Source organism: Vanessa atalanta, chromosome 11, assembly GCF_905147765.1.
Source record: "Vanessa atalanta chromosome 11, ilVanAtal1.2, whole genome shotgun sequence".
Taxonomy (NCBI): domain Eukaryota; kingdom Metazoa; phylum Arthropoda; class Insecta; order Lepidoptera; family Nymphalidae; genus Vanessa; species Vanessa atalanta.
The window spans coordinates 2337503-2352372 of NC_061881.1; the positions used below are offsets into that span (position 1 = coordinate 2337503).

The 14870-nt window shown below is 32.8% G+C and overlaps 1 protein-coding gene across 7 annotated transcripts in view; it reads right to left on the reverse strand.

Annotated features, from left to right (window-relative positions):
- LOC125067160 (modifier of mdg4) overlaps window positions 1-14870 on the reverse strand; it is a 335555-nt gene that overhangs the window by 119393 nt on the left and 201292 nt on the right. Inside the window, exons 5-6 of one of the 7 annotated variants that reach the window (XM_047675568.1) lie at window positions 5715-5916; window positions 5202-5307 (exon numbers count right to left, since the gene is read on the reverse strand). The exons of 5 other annotated variants lie outside the window; for them this stretch is intronic. In XM_047675568.1, coding sequence (XP_047531524.1) covers window positions 5217-5307; window positions 5715-5916 — 293 coding nt within the window. In that variant the 3' untranslated portion in view covers window positions 5202-5216. Of the gene's footprint in view, window positions 1-5201; window positions 5308-5714; window positions 5917-12658; window positions 13099-14870 lie in introns of those variants that run through there. One more of the 7 variants, XM_047675558.1, reaches the window with a different exon arrangement.

Below are 14870 nucleotides of genomic sequence, written 5' to 3' on the forward strand. Positions count from 1 at the left end.
ATGTTTTTAATTGCAATTTTCTTAACAATTTCAAATCTGTATAGTAAGCGTTTGCGTGATTGTTTTTATATGAATTCTATAGGTTGTTTATAAGCAATAATATATTGAATTATTTATTGTTATTTGTTTTGAAATTCGAATACTTTGCAATTAAACACTTTTTGAATGCATCTTATTTAATTAGGATATAGATAAGAATGGAAACTTTTTTTTTAAATTACAATTACCTACGGGTATATAATGTTATCCCCAATGAAGCAATTTATTACATTAAAACAGCGTCTGCTTATAATATTTTTCTTTTATTTTCTAGGTTAATTAAAAGTATTTTGGTATTTCGGTAAATATTTGTCGTACAACGTATGACATCAATATTATGCAATAATGAAAAAAAAACACAATTTTTAAAAATATATCCAATATAGTTTTCCAAGATTTTTCTCTAAGACTTCCTCTCCTTAATAAGGTTTGGTAGTTTTTCCAACAAATTGCTCCCAGCAGATTTTCATCTGACACAAGCAAATTTCGTCAAGTTTTCCTTCATTAAAATGTGTTAATGTTTGTGGTTTTCATTGATGAATATGATTTCGTCATGTACAGTCAGGAGGGAGGCTCTACATCCATGAGGATAGTGTGTTGAACAGCGCCATCTTCTTTTCGTACCCTTCCCAGAAGCTGAGTAATATGTGTAATTCCGAAGTCTTATCAGCCTCTTACCCTTTTGGGATGTGACGTACTCGACTGAAATATCATGTCAGACATTATTAATTAAACTTAATTAACATTTCGCAAAGATAACCCGACGAGACGGCGGCCGATAGAGACGGCGTTCTATTTACATGCGCGCGAGCCCTTTGCGGATTGAGTGCCTCACTAGTAGAGTTCTGTAGTCCTTCATTTTTGAATTATTTTTTAATATTATTTGATAAAATTCGAACGTGTTTTGCTTCAATAGAATTCGTAAAGGGTATTTGGTGTTTGAGTTACGGTAGTGTTAAGAATGGTCCATTTCAACTTGTGATCGTGTTCTGTTATTGAACCGAGGAATTCGGATTCAGAAGCCTTGATAACTAGATCAACGAGACACTCGCAAGCCAAAAAATATAAATTAATAAATAATAATCAATTATTGAAAATGAATCGTCAGCACAATTTTGAATGACAATTTATTTACTTCTTAAAGAAATAAAACAAAAAAATGAGATATGATCATAATGCTGCCGCCCCACGTGTGTGAATAAACCGTAATTGATACAAAGGTATAAATATTCGGTCGGGGTACTTCTGATACGTTTCAATTCTAAATTTAAAATTGTATCTGTCTCTATGTCGGACTTATAGCATGTTATGTTCGCAGTTAAAAACCCATTCAGACAACGGTCCATTTTACAACAATGTTTTTTATTCGACGTATGTATTTGCAAAGACTAATTATCACACACAGTAAACACAAAACCCGTAACGTTAAAAACAGTTCTGTAACAATTATACAAATAAGCTCCCAGTAGCGAGGGATCTGTTAAAATAGATGCTGTAAGTACGAACCTTCTGTGTGAATACGCAAAGTTACATAAAGTTTTGAGCTATTGTTTAATGTGTATGGTTGCCATTGACGAATATGATTTCGTCGTGAACAGTCACGGCGACCGCTTTGCACCTGTTTGAGGAGCGCGTCGAGCAGCGCCATCTCGTTTTGATACCTCTCTCGGAACCGGAGTAGTAAGTGTAGTTTCCGATTTTTAGCAACTTTTTACCCTTTTTCGATATGACGTACTCGACTGAAATATAGCAAAAACATTATTACCTCAACTAACCATATCACTAACATAGTATAACATATATTTATCACATATTTAAATATGCTCTCAGCGATACGCTTTTAAGTACAGAAATGAAGGCCCCTCAAAAAGGTTTAGAGCTAACTGCATTACGTCCTGGATACGCGCCACATATATTGAATAAAAATTTGAGTTTGAGTATGGCGGAATAAGGTCCAAACCTTCTCACGAATTAAGCCCAGTGGTGGGATATTTAGAGGATGTCACTATAATATACAAATATTATAAATGCGAAAGTAACCCTGCCTATTAGCTTTTCAAGCTTAAGCCGCTGAACTGATTTTAGGACAGGCTATATTTAATACACCCCTCGAGGCGGTAAAATGGGGGTGACGGTGTGTCATAAATTTCGCGCGGTTGAATCCGCCGGTTCAGCTAGTTTCTTATAAATAAATATTTGAAGTTGGTTTCTGGGATAAAAAGGATCCTGTGTGCGATTTCAGAGTATATGCTATCTCTGTGACAAGTTTCATTCCGATCCGTTCTGACGTATATACGACTGATTGAGTAACGAACCGAGCTGAGCCGAGATGGCCCAGTGGTTTGAACGCGTGCATCTCGGTATAGCCGATGACTTCGGGTTCAAGCCTAGGCAAGCATCACTGAATTTGCATGTGCTTAATTTGTGTATAATTCATCTCGTGCTCGGCGTGAAGGAAACCAACGCGAGGAAACCTGCATGTGTCTAATTTCAACAAAATTCTGCCACATTTGTAAATTGTGGTGGAATATGCTCCAAAACTTTCTCCTTAAAGCCGGAGGAGGCCTTAGCCAAGCAGTGGGAAATTTTCAGGCTGTTAATGTTAATGAGTAACGAACATCCACCCATCTAAACTTTCGTGTTTATAATATTAGTAAGAATAATAATAAACAGTTATATAAAAAACAATTTTAGGTTTTATTCCAACATTAAAGCACACGCTACACAAACAAATTATTCTTGCAAATAGTAGTAACTTATGGAGTCGTGAACAAATTTTTCTTTTTCGGGTGATTGTGATTATTCTTTATCAGAACAACCTCGTCTTCTATAGTGTGCAACGCTGCATGACAGCCGTGGTGCTGGTGGGTGGAGCACTTCCACCTCGTCTTAATGCCAGTTGAAGGAGTAGCGGAGTACGTGAAACCGTTCAACATAATCATGCGTTTTCCCTTTTGTGATAACACGAACTGAACTGAAAATAACCAATAGGGTTGTTATTTTAATAGCAAATGAGTAATCATGATAAAACAGGGTTTCTTTAGTTGGAGTGAGCGTAAAGGGTCTTTCTTCCATCATAATATCATAATGACGTATGAAGTACTTTTTATGTGTGCGAATCTTATACTTAAGATCTGGCCAAGAAAAGGGCAAAGAAAGACGGATTGAATAAATATTTATTGTATTTATAGTACGAATGTATTTAAAGAATAGTACAAAAATGTAATAACTGGTAAGAAAAAATGAAACAAAATAACAATGAATTATGCCATGTGAATACAATGTATTAGCCGTCTTCCCGGTATCCAGGATGGTGGTGGAGCTTGACTTCTGCGCACCGGAAGTACATTTCACTCAAAGTCGAGTGGAAGTAGTCGGTAAAATGAATAAGAAGGTTATTTGATGAGCTATTTGATAAGCTATGCTTAGTGTGGAGTTAGGAAGTAGACATTGTTACACCCTACTTTGTTTAGTAAAGATCCTGCGTCTGATTCTCTGTTGGTGCTGTCACATCGAAGTATGGAAATGTGAGCCTCATTTTTGTCTCTTGTAGATGACTAAGAATAATAATATATCTGTGTTTGCTCACCTCTGTCCTCTTACCTCTTACCTTTTACCTATTGATCAAACATTATTAAATTAAATACTTCATATGGCTGGTTAAAAATAGGATTGGCACGGCCGAAAATTAGTGTTGGGTTGTATTTATACATTGTAATACATACAGTAAAGAATATTTTGTAGACACGCATAATATTACGTATTCAATCAGAAGCAAATCACATTTGCTTATTTTAACTTCTTTAAAAAATAAAGAACCTTTTCATTTGATCGTATTTATTTATTTAATCTATCGATACACTTTTATTAAAATGGTTACACAAAAGCCCTAATATCTACGATATAATTACGAGTACATTTGATTATGTAAATTTCAAACATTTTTAAAGATAAATAAAAAAAAGTATAAAAATTAACGTGATTTCTTTACAAATGGTGGATGCAAATGATTTTCATTAACAGACACAATCGCACCAGCTACCGTCACCACTGCAGCTCTACAGCCGCGGTACTGGTGACTTGAACATTTCCACCTGACCCTCATACCAGCGGAGCGTGTTGCGGAATAAGTATACTGGTTGTATTTCAAAAGCGGCTTTCCCGTCTTCGATTGGACATACATTGCTGGAACAAAAACATCGATTTAATATCGAATCGAATTGAACAGCTACACAGTAACAGCACATTTATTGTAATATATAAACTGTATATATTATCCCGTTTAAAGTTTGAATGAACCAGAGTAATTTCTGTCATCAGGATCTTGATTGGCAGCACACTGAAGTTACATGTCTCTATGTCAATGCGCTGCCAATTATGAAGATCTATAGATCTGCTTAAATGTTCCATGTTTGGCTCTAAATAATCTCATAAAATCTAACATCTACTAACTATTTTTAATAGTTGGCAAATAGCTTGTCTCTCGCATTGGAGCAACGTCGCTGATTAAGATCTAAGTCTTCTCCTTTAAGCTTAGCACAGCAATGGAGGATATACAGTCTGTTGCGTTTTTTAGATACTACTATAACTATAAAAGCCTGTAAATATCTCACTATTGGGCTAAGGCTTCCTCACCCTTAGGGAAGAAGGTTTGCAGATAATTCCACCATACTGCGAGTCTGTGGATATACATGTGACAGAATTTCGTCGAAATTAGACACATACATATTTCCTCACGATGTTTACAACACAAATTAAGTACATGGAAATTGATTTAGATTTTAACCTGTAATCATCTATTAAGATGCACAAGCTCTAACCTGTCGGCCATCTCACTCAATATAGACATACGAGGCAAAATCGAGTCGATTAAAAATCAAGAGTAAGATTTACAATTTAGTAAAACTCCATGAAGTGTACTTTAACATTTTTTATTTATTAATATTAATCAATAGAATCTATTTCACGGAGATATTAGAAACATTTTTCAACATTAATTATTAAAATATAATATTATACTTTTTCTTCAATCTATATTTGTAGACTCTTCGTCAATTTGCGGGCGCTTGGTTTTAATTGGTGGATGTGTATGATCTTCTCTGATGACTATTATTTCATCACCAAATGTGGCCAGCGCTGCGCGACAGCCGTGGGGCTGGTGGGTGGAACATTTCCACCTAGTCTTTACACCCAGCTTTGACTTGGAGGAGTACGTGTATCCATTTAGTTTGATCATACGTCTGCCTCTTCTCGACGTCACGAACCTCACTGAAAAAGAATTAGACTTGATATTAATATCAAAGTTTGGAGTTTATCTAATAACTCTGGAATCGTGATTAGTATGTACACAATTTTAAAAACGAATCCTCTTCCTATCCTCTTAATTAAAGGGATGAAAAAAGCGATATAAAATATTACATTTCGTCTAAATTCTACAAATCAAACAGCTTAATATTACATTTAGGATGTAGAATTTAATTTAGTTTCTTTTATGATAAAATTTAAACATTTCACATAATTAGGTTCCAAATAAGTTAAAAAATAACAAGGTTACAATAGTTACATTTTTAATAATTAATCTATAAAAATGACTCGCAATTTTATATAATTACAGTTTTTTGGCTACATTTTTAATGAGATATTTAATATCTATATTGACTTTTTACTATTATTACATCGTTCTTGGCGGTGGATGAAAATGTGTGTCCTTGACGTAGACGATCACACCTTCAACGGTGTGGATGGCTGCGAGACACCCGTGGCTTTGGTGGGTGGAACATCGCCATCTTATCTTCATCCCTGACCCAGCTCTCGATGCATATGTGTACCCATTTAGTTTTATCAAACGCTTCTTCTTTTGTGACAATACGTACTCCACTGTAATGCAATTATATTTTATTATTTAGTTAGTTCGCGTGTATGTGTCTGATTGTATATAATACTGATTGTATATTATGACAAAAAAAATATTATGTCAAAAACCAATTAGGGCTATATTTATTGAATACATACCCGAGCCTAGTAGACAAATATAATGACAAATATAAAAAGAAAAAAATCCTGTTTATTACTTCTTAGGAACCTTTGCGTTTGCAAATCGACTAATTAAAGTCTCATCGCAATCGAACAGAGCTAAGGAAAACATTCATATTTATTAATTAAAATGAAGAATAAAGATAAATAAACTTGACAAATATCAATGTACAGTTATGTTTGTCAAGAGGGTCTTTGCGAAAAACTATAATTCGTTAACCTTAGAAACTAAGATATTATATCTCTTGCGCCTTTACTTACAACGCCTCATACACTTTTCAAACCGGAACACTAAAATACTAAGTATTGTAACTTGGCAACAAAATTAATTATAAAGGCACAAGGCCCTTCCACCAAGTAGCTAACATAATTGTCAATATTTTAGTAAGGCATAAAATAAATGAACCACCTATAAATAAGTGGTCACCTTGACGAGACACATGGACTGTCCCTAAACTGCATAGCAGCCCCTGCTGTTCCAAAGAAAAATGAAATTTATTACATATATATTTATTATAATCCCATTGAGCTCTAATGATATTATTTATCAATGACAATATTCTCGACATAAGTGGTCGTCGATGGTGCGTGGTTATGTACTTCTTTACTGTACACAATTATGTCGTCTATAGTGTGGACGGTTGCGAGGCAACCCCTCGCGTTGTGTGACGAACATTTCCACCTGACTTTGAACCCTCGTCCCTTGATAGCGCAGTACGTGTAACCGTTCAGAATGACCATACGCCTGCCTTTTTGAGATATTACGAAGGTTGCTAGAACAAAAAAAATAAAGGTATGTTACTTTATGTAAAAAACAGATTGTGTTTCTCTTTATTCGTGCATATTAATGAATGGACGAATGTTGGATTTTGTATAAATGGGAGGTAAATGTATGTAGTTAAATGTGGTAAATTTGAGCTTTTCAAACGTAGTAGGTATACCATATTTCGTACTTCGGTAACTTAAATAAAACGGAGTGATCATATAAGGCGCCTTCTCTACTAATAAATAGGGAAACGTTTTTTTGGAATGCCTCACTAAAAAAACTTCTAAGTGGTCACAAAACTTATACGATGAAGTGCTTTTCGGAGAAGGTTTAAGTATATTATTATTATATATAAATATTTGCACTTAGCAGTTTCACTCATTTTAAATTTAGACGATTGACGTGACAAACGTTAAAGTGGTCTTGCAAAGAAGTTCAAGAAGTTTGGGGTTTAATTTTTATTATAAAAGTTTTTATTGCACAAAAAAACTTATGCGTAATGATTAAATCTATAGAACAGTATTAGTAAAATTATAAAATAAATATAACTCTTCTATTTTTATCAGAAACCTGTTGATTATATCTGGGACATTCAAGCGCTCAACCAAGTTTTCAAGGCTTGGTATTAAAAAAGATCATTAATTATATATTAAAAACCACCGTGATCCAATTATAGAACTGTAGGTGAATGACTATGTTCATATCTCATATTTATGACCTCATCATAAATAGTGGTGAGGGTCACTGGGCAGCGAGACGAGCGATGCTTGGAACACCTCCAGACTTTCTTAACGTCGTACTGAGCCTTCATGTGGTATGTAAATCCGTTGAACATCAACAGCGTGTAGCCCTTTTTAGACATCACATATTGAATTTTAGTATGATCTGTAATGTTACATTTCATCATTAAAAAGTCTTGTTAAGAGTTGATTCAGTGTAATTACTAATTAGGAAAAATATGGAGACTGGTAAATGAGCCACCAAAAAATAACATATTTATTACATCTTCAATGCGCCAACAACCTTGGGAACTAACTAAGACGTTTTACTCCTGTAATATGTATTTTACTCTGTGCAATAGGTACGTATATTCATTGGGTCATAAACTCCCTTTGTTTTTCGCGAAAAAATAACATTTTTTCTTAATTTGTGAATTCTTCAAGATATGTATTTTTTAAAGGGACTTACTAAAATGATAGTATAATTTTATTTCACATATATTTATAAGCTGACTAGAAAATGCATCACCTGATAGTAATTGGTCACCACTCCCCGTAGATATTGATACTGTAAGAAAAATTAATCATTCTTCATTTCATCCATTCGACACCAACCTTGAAAACCCTTTAAACCGGAACTAAACAATTCAAACTCAAACTCAAACTCAAATTCCTTTATTCAATATAGAAGTATTACACTTTCTTATTGATTGTCAAGTTAAACACTACCACCGGTTCGGAAAAGAAAACACCCTGACCTGAGAAGAACCGGCGAAAGAAACTCAGCGGGACTTTTTTTTTTTTTTACGTCAAATTAATTATATACATAATTATATATGAGTAGAAACAGCCAGGAGGCGATCGATTCATTCCCAAGGTGTGCTATCAAACATAAACTCACTAATTGTATAGTAACCTTTCGCACACAAGCGTTCCTTAACAATTTTTTTAAATTTCGCAACAGAAGCATTTTGAACGCTTTCTGGGATCCTGTTGTAGAAGCGTATACATTGCCCCACAAAAGAGTTACTGACTCTATGCAGTCGAGTAACAGGAGTAACAAGATTGTGTTTGTTCCTTGTACCAACGTTATGAGAATCACATTTTCTCATAAAAACATTAATATTTTTCCGTACATACAAAACATTACAGAATATATATTGAGAAGCAACAGTCAATATCTTAAGATTTATTTATTTACCAATGATTATGAGCATCATTGACCATTATCATTTTATCTTCTGAAGGGCTGAAGCAAGACACCCAGAGTTTGGTGGGTTGAGCATTTCCAACGTTTCATGATTATCACTCCAGCTGTTGATGATTACCTTTCGAAATCACAAAATCGACTGAAATTGTTGCTGTCATTATTATGTTAATATTAGTATTTAGCATTAAAATGTTTCATACAATTTGTCTCGTTGGTGCGGTGCTTTTTGACGAAGGTATTGCCTAATGTCTAAACTTTAAATTAAAAAAGTATATACTTATACTATCTGGTATATCTATATTTTAAGATAAAATCAACAGCGTATCACACTGGGCAAAACGGTTTTGTAACGTAACATGGCTTACACGGAACGTATATCGGCACCGACAATTTTTTTTTAATTAGTGACAGGAATTTCCCACATTATTTAAGGAATTACTAATATTCCTATTTACCCCTTCTTTTAAGCTTATCACTTGTCTTAGAATTGAGGACGACAATAGCCCAAGGAGTCAGGATCGATCCTCCGACTTCTTACATCGCTAGGCGACCCGAAAACCATATAATATTGCGTATTGTCACTAGAACCAAAACTACTGTGTGTATAAAATTTCACCTCGAACAGTGGTTAAAATAGCTTACGTATAGATTACCTCTTCAAAAATCTTACTAGCCGGACTTACTAAACGGAAGTTCTTCGATAAAGATTGAAAACTTGCATGTGTTGGATCCATTTCATTTCACTGAAACAGCGTGATGTCACAAGCTTCAAGCCTTCTTAAGACAAAAGGATCTCTTTGTCCAGCAGTAGAATCATTACAGGGTGTTACTTTTAAGTTTTCTGGTTATTATAATATTTCTACAGAAACGACTCTATCACAAAGCGCGGTAATAGTTGTTCGGGACTTTTGCATTGTGAGTGGAACATCTCCAAATAGTTTGAGGATCGTTGTTTTACGAACCGTTTACCTTTGTTTGAAGTGTTTTATAATTAATAAAATAATAATTTATTATTCTTATATACTTTATTTATTTACATTAACTCTATATTTTTTAAATAATACCATACTCTCAACTTCAAATAATAACACCATACGTTTGACCATATTTGACGTTATCTAATGATTATGGTCGTTATTGCAAAATATGATGACGTCGTTAACGGTGAGTATCGTGGCTTTACATCCATGATGAACGTGGGTGGAACATCTCCAGCGAATCTGGGAACCCTTGCTCGGGGCTGCATAGAACCTGTATTCGTTTAGTTTGATCATTCTTTTGCCTCTTTGTGAAACTATAAACTCAGCATAGGTTCCTGAAACGTTATATTCCAACAATGTAGAACTATGTTAACAAAAGCGATATGATACTGTTTTGTTAAATTTAACAATCAATACTTACACACAGAATTTCATTTCACTATTTAATTTACTTACAAAGGTTTATCTTTATATTAATTCGTACTATTTACTATGTATACTACATACAGTTTTTGAAATAGGAAAGTCAGTACTTGATATTTATGTCTTTTGATGTATATTGTTCCAGATCAACAACTCCAAATAAATAAAATTATTGTTACATAATGCCGTTTAAAAACAGGTGAACTTTATATTCTTCCAAGCCGAGGAAATCGCAATCCTATACGACCGGAGATAAAATGAATATTTCAATTAATTTGAGTCTTGTCCGAGGCACGAGAGTGTGACACAGCCACCTATCTAACTGCAAACCATTTCTTAATATTCTTGGGATTATATTCTGAGACATGACCCGTATCTTTGCAAGCAACTCGACCAATGCAGTCACCAAGACAAGCAGTTAACATTTGTGATTACGCTATCTTCAAGAATTCTTGTCGCCATTTTATGCAGTCATTATTTGTACAATTGCAATTGTTTTATAGTATAGTCCTTAATTTAAAAACATTTTTATAAATAAATTAAACAAATAATGAAAGTTAATTTATATTTAACACACCTTATTTTAAAAATGTGGAATAATATAAAAAGGCATGATTATCATTTAATCATTATAATGTTATACATATTTTTTTAATTTATCAGCAATCTTGTATTTCCAATGTCCAGGAAGATGATTGTGGCTATCGATGTGTTGTATGATTTTATTTTCGTGAGTTCTCAGCGAGGCTTTGCATCCTCTCGCGTGATGTGAACTGCAATACCATCGCACTATCGGCTTGCTTTCGCTTTTTAGCCACGGCGAGAATGTATATCCTCCTTGAATTATTTGCCGTTTACCTCGTATTGATTGAATAAATTTTGGTTCTAGAAAAAAATGTGTTATTGTATACACCAAGAGGAATAGTGCTAAGGGTAAGCGGATCAAATGACCCGCACCGATTCATTGTAAGAATAGGGGCTTTTAAATAATAGTGGGTTGGTATTTTGGCTCATCTTTATAACCAACAAACGATACTACGATTTATAACGACAATGGCAGGAATTCGTCTCTCAACGAGAATTGGACTCTCTTGGTGAGCTAAATAGAAAATTGTATGAAAACATGTATTTAGTATTATTTTTTCACTAAAAAGCAAGAACAGTATGAAACAAAGACAACTACTCGAGTACTCGTAGTTAATATGAAGAAATAAGTATTAAAAATTTCTTTGAAAGCATTTTATTATTTTTTACACGACATTCATGATTAGAGTTGAATATTATGTTACTTATTTTAGTAGGTATACTTTGCAATATTTAAAAAAAGTCCATACAAAATTAACCATTAATAAATAATTTGCTACGAACCAACATAATAAATAAGAGTTTAATAAAAGAACACAGATAAAAAAATATGTACTAAAATGCCATCTCTTAATAAGTTAATAACAAATACTTAAAAAATAATAAAGAAATTTTAATTACAACGACTAGTAAATGACTAGAATTACTCGGTTATTAATAGACACTGAATTATTTCAACGTTAGTTCTTATACCAGCGATTAAATTACATAATGTTACCTATTCGATGACATCGTTTGAGAAAGTATTTTTTTGTACATACATCAATTTTGAGACACACAAGAAATAAGTAAACTATGAATATGTTACTTAAACTAGACAGCGCTGTAATAAATAGATGAAATTACTTTTCTTTACAAGTTTCTTTTATTTCTAATTTGTTTTTTTATCGTTCAGAATTCTTTCATAAATTTTGCAAAAATCTTACTATTTTTTTTCATCAATATGCAAAAGATCGAAAGAAACGTCAGGCGTAGAAAAAGCATAGACATCCGATACATATTACATAGACATAGATGCTACTGGAATTGACGGGCGGAAATGATTTCAATATAATCTTACCATACTAAACTCATCTTGCATGAAATTTGAATTATCCACGACACATTCTTATATATAACTCTAATAGAAGTTTTAGCTAACATAAAATTACTTATCAGTCTCTTAGACTAGATAATAATACAAGCGAGGACCTAATTTAATTAGGACTTTTTGAAATTGAGCCAAATCCTATAAATAATAATTGCACAAGTGTTCATACCATTACGCATCCATTACTTACTAGTTCTACTGTTTTTGAAATTTCGTAAATGTATTTTCAGACGTACTTGATTTACATTTTTAACTATCTAATATCAATACTTTCGTTTGTTTAAATAGACTCTTCTGCTACATTTTTTTAATTTGTTTATACACTTAACGAATGTACTATTTGAAATAAATGTAGATAGCGCATCGATTGGAAAGGGTTACATCAAATTCTATATCGAAACATGAAACGTTAATATCTTTTCAGACAGGTAAAGGTAATATTCGGAACATTAAATTCGGATTTAAAATTACGACACAAAACTTACCCATACGACGAAACACGTCAATTTTTTATATTATTTATGTCATACGAATTATGTAATAATTCGATTAGGATTTCGAATCTACTATTTTCGCATCATCCCTCAATCCCAAAACGGTTTTAATGGTACGAGTCGTGAGACCGAGTGTGTGCATCAACATGATTTTGCAAACCCTCATGCTTGTGTCTTTACCGACGGGGAAGTAATACCTGTAAGTGAATACTCTTTGAGCGTCTTCAACGCTTTTACTCGTGCATCGCTTCTTCTTAACCCTTTTCACCATTTTGTTTACGAAGTTCCTTTGAGCGGCTAAATCTTCTAGTTGAAAGAACTCGTCGTACAATCTCGCCCGAATTTCCTCTGAAATTTTAGTGTTGCACCTCAAGCGGCACTTCCGGCAAGGTTCCTTCAGTTTTAGATTAGCTTTGATTGTCTCATAAGACCACTGTTCCGAGCGTTTTTTTCCTTTTCGTTGTCCAGAGGTACTTGGTGCTGAAATTGTACAGTATCGTTAGCTAAGTTCTAAATCATCAGATTCACGAGAAACGGTTTAGGTAACATATAAATCGGTCAAAAGTTTAAGGTTCAATAACCTTATTTTTTTGGCCCATTATTTATTTACTTAATTTTAAATTAAATCACGAATCATATAAAAACAAAATAAAATTAATGATATTCATTTAGAATATTTACAAAAGTATAATATTGTATAGTTTTAAATGAGCTGAAGTGTTAAATTAAATAACATAACTGTGTTTTTTTCTGTATATAATTTATTTTATTAGATAACAAATTTATATTATTGATTGTATTAATCGTTGATATTGCGTAACATAATAGGCACTATACACAATGAACATTGTATGTGTATTAAAAAAGAAAATATTGACGAAAAACCTTAAATACTAAGACTTTTCAGGTCCTTTGATGTTATGGGACTTATGGTTATTGTTTGCTGCTTGGAATGGGAATCTATTAACACGAGCGCAGTAAAATTGTACTTGTAAAAATAAAAGTCAAAATTATATATGTTTTTAGTGATGTTAGCGTCTTAAAAAAATACGATAAAAAACCTAAAATGGAATTCTGTTTCAGGTACTACTAACGAACCTCCCTATAACTAGTAATAAATAATAACGTTTAAACTGTTTACACATAAATAATTTTATTTATTATTATAATAAAAACATTTGGATATTTTATTTTAATATTTAAAAAATATAATATCTTGATATAACGTACGTATAACCAATCGAAAAAGAATTAAAGATAAACAAACTTAACATTTACTTTGATAATTTTATGCACAACAAACATTTCTTGATTTTGAAATATAAGCTCGAGGGGTATATAAATAAATACATTATCTTTGTTTGGTGTTGCTGTACCAATTTCAATTACTGTAAAAGCTGAACAATTCTATAATCTTAGTATGGATAGTGTTGGCAAAGTTCCATGGATTGATTTAACAAGATTTCGACCAATCAAATGACGTCAATTCAATGTTCAAAAGTTGTTTTTTTGTCTTTACTTCTCTTGTAGTTATATTATACTATAGTTGTTTTATAGAGCGTTTCCACTTGTTGGTATATTAAGGTACGCAACATTGTATTATTATTTGTAGACAACTTAAGGTAACTCCTTGACTATACTTAAATTTAGCTAAGTTTTTCATGTGGAGACGCAAATTCTACTTAAAATTATTTAAAATATATTTTACCACTAAGCCTATATAGAATCTGTTAGCTTCAAAAATATGAATTAAAATAACATTAATCTTTGTAATTAAATAATTTGTAACATCGTTTCAACATGACTAGAGAATTGATAAATATTGTATGTACGTTCTTTTAACCAAAATTTGGAGGTTTGTGGTTGTGTACTGTGTTAGCCATGACAACCACATTGTTAACGGTGAAGAGAACCGCCTTACATCCTTTGGTATGGTGGGTGGAACAGAACCACTTCCTTTTCCCAGCCGGTCCATCCTTGGGGTTACAGGTTTTGCGTGTTGAAAATTTGTAACCATCGAGTTTTATCTGTTGATTTCCACGCGTGGAAAAAGTAAATTCGGCTGTTGATTTAAAAAAAAAAAACAAACATTACTTGTGATTATACAATTGTTGTTCTTTTATCGCCTAGATAAATAAAAAAAAAATTATACTTTTGTATGTATAGTCACTTTTGGTTTGTCAAATTGACTTTAGGTAACATATTGTAAATAGTTTTGTAACAATTTTGGAGTATAAATATAATTAATTTAA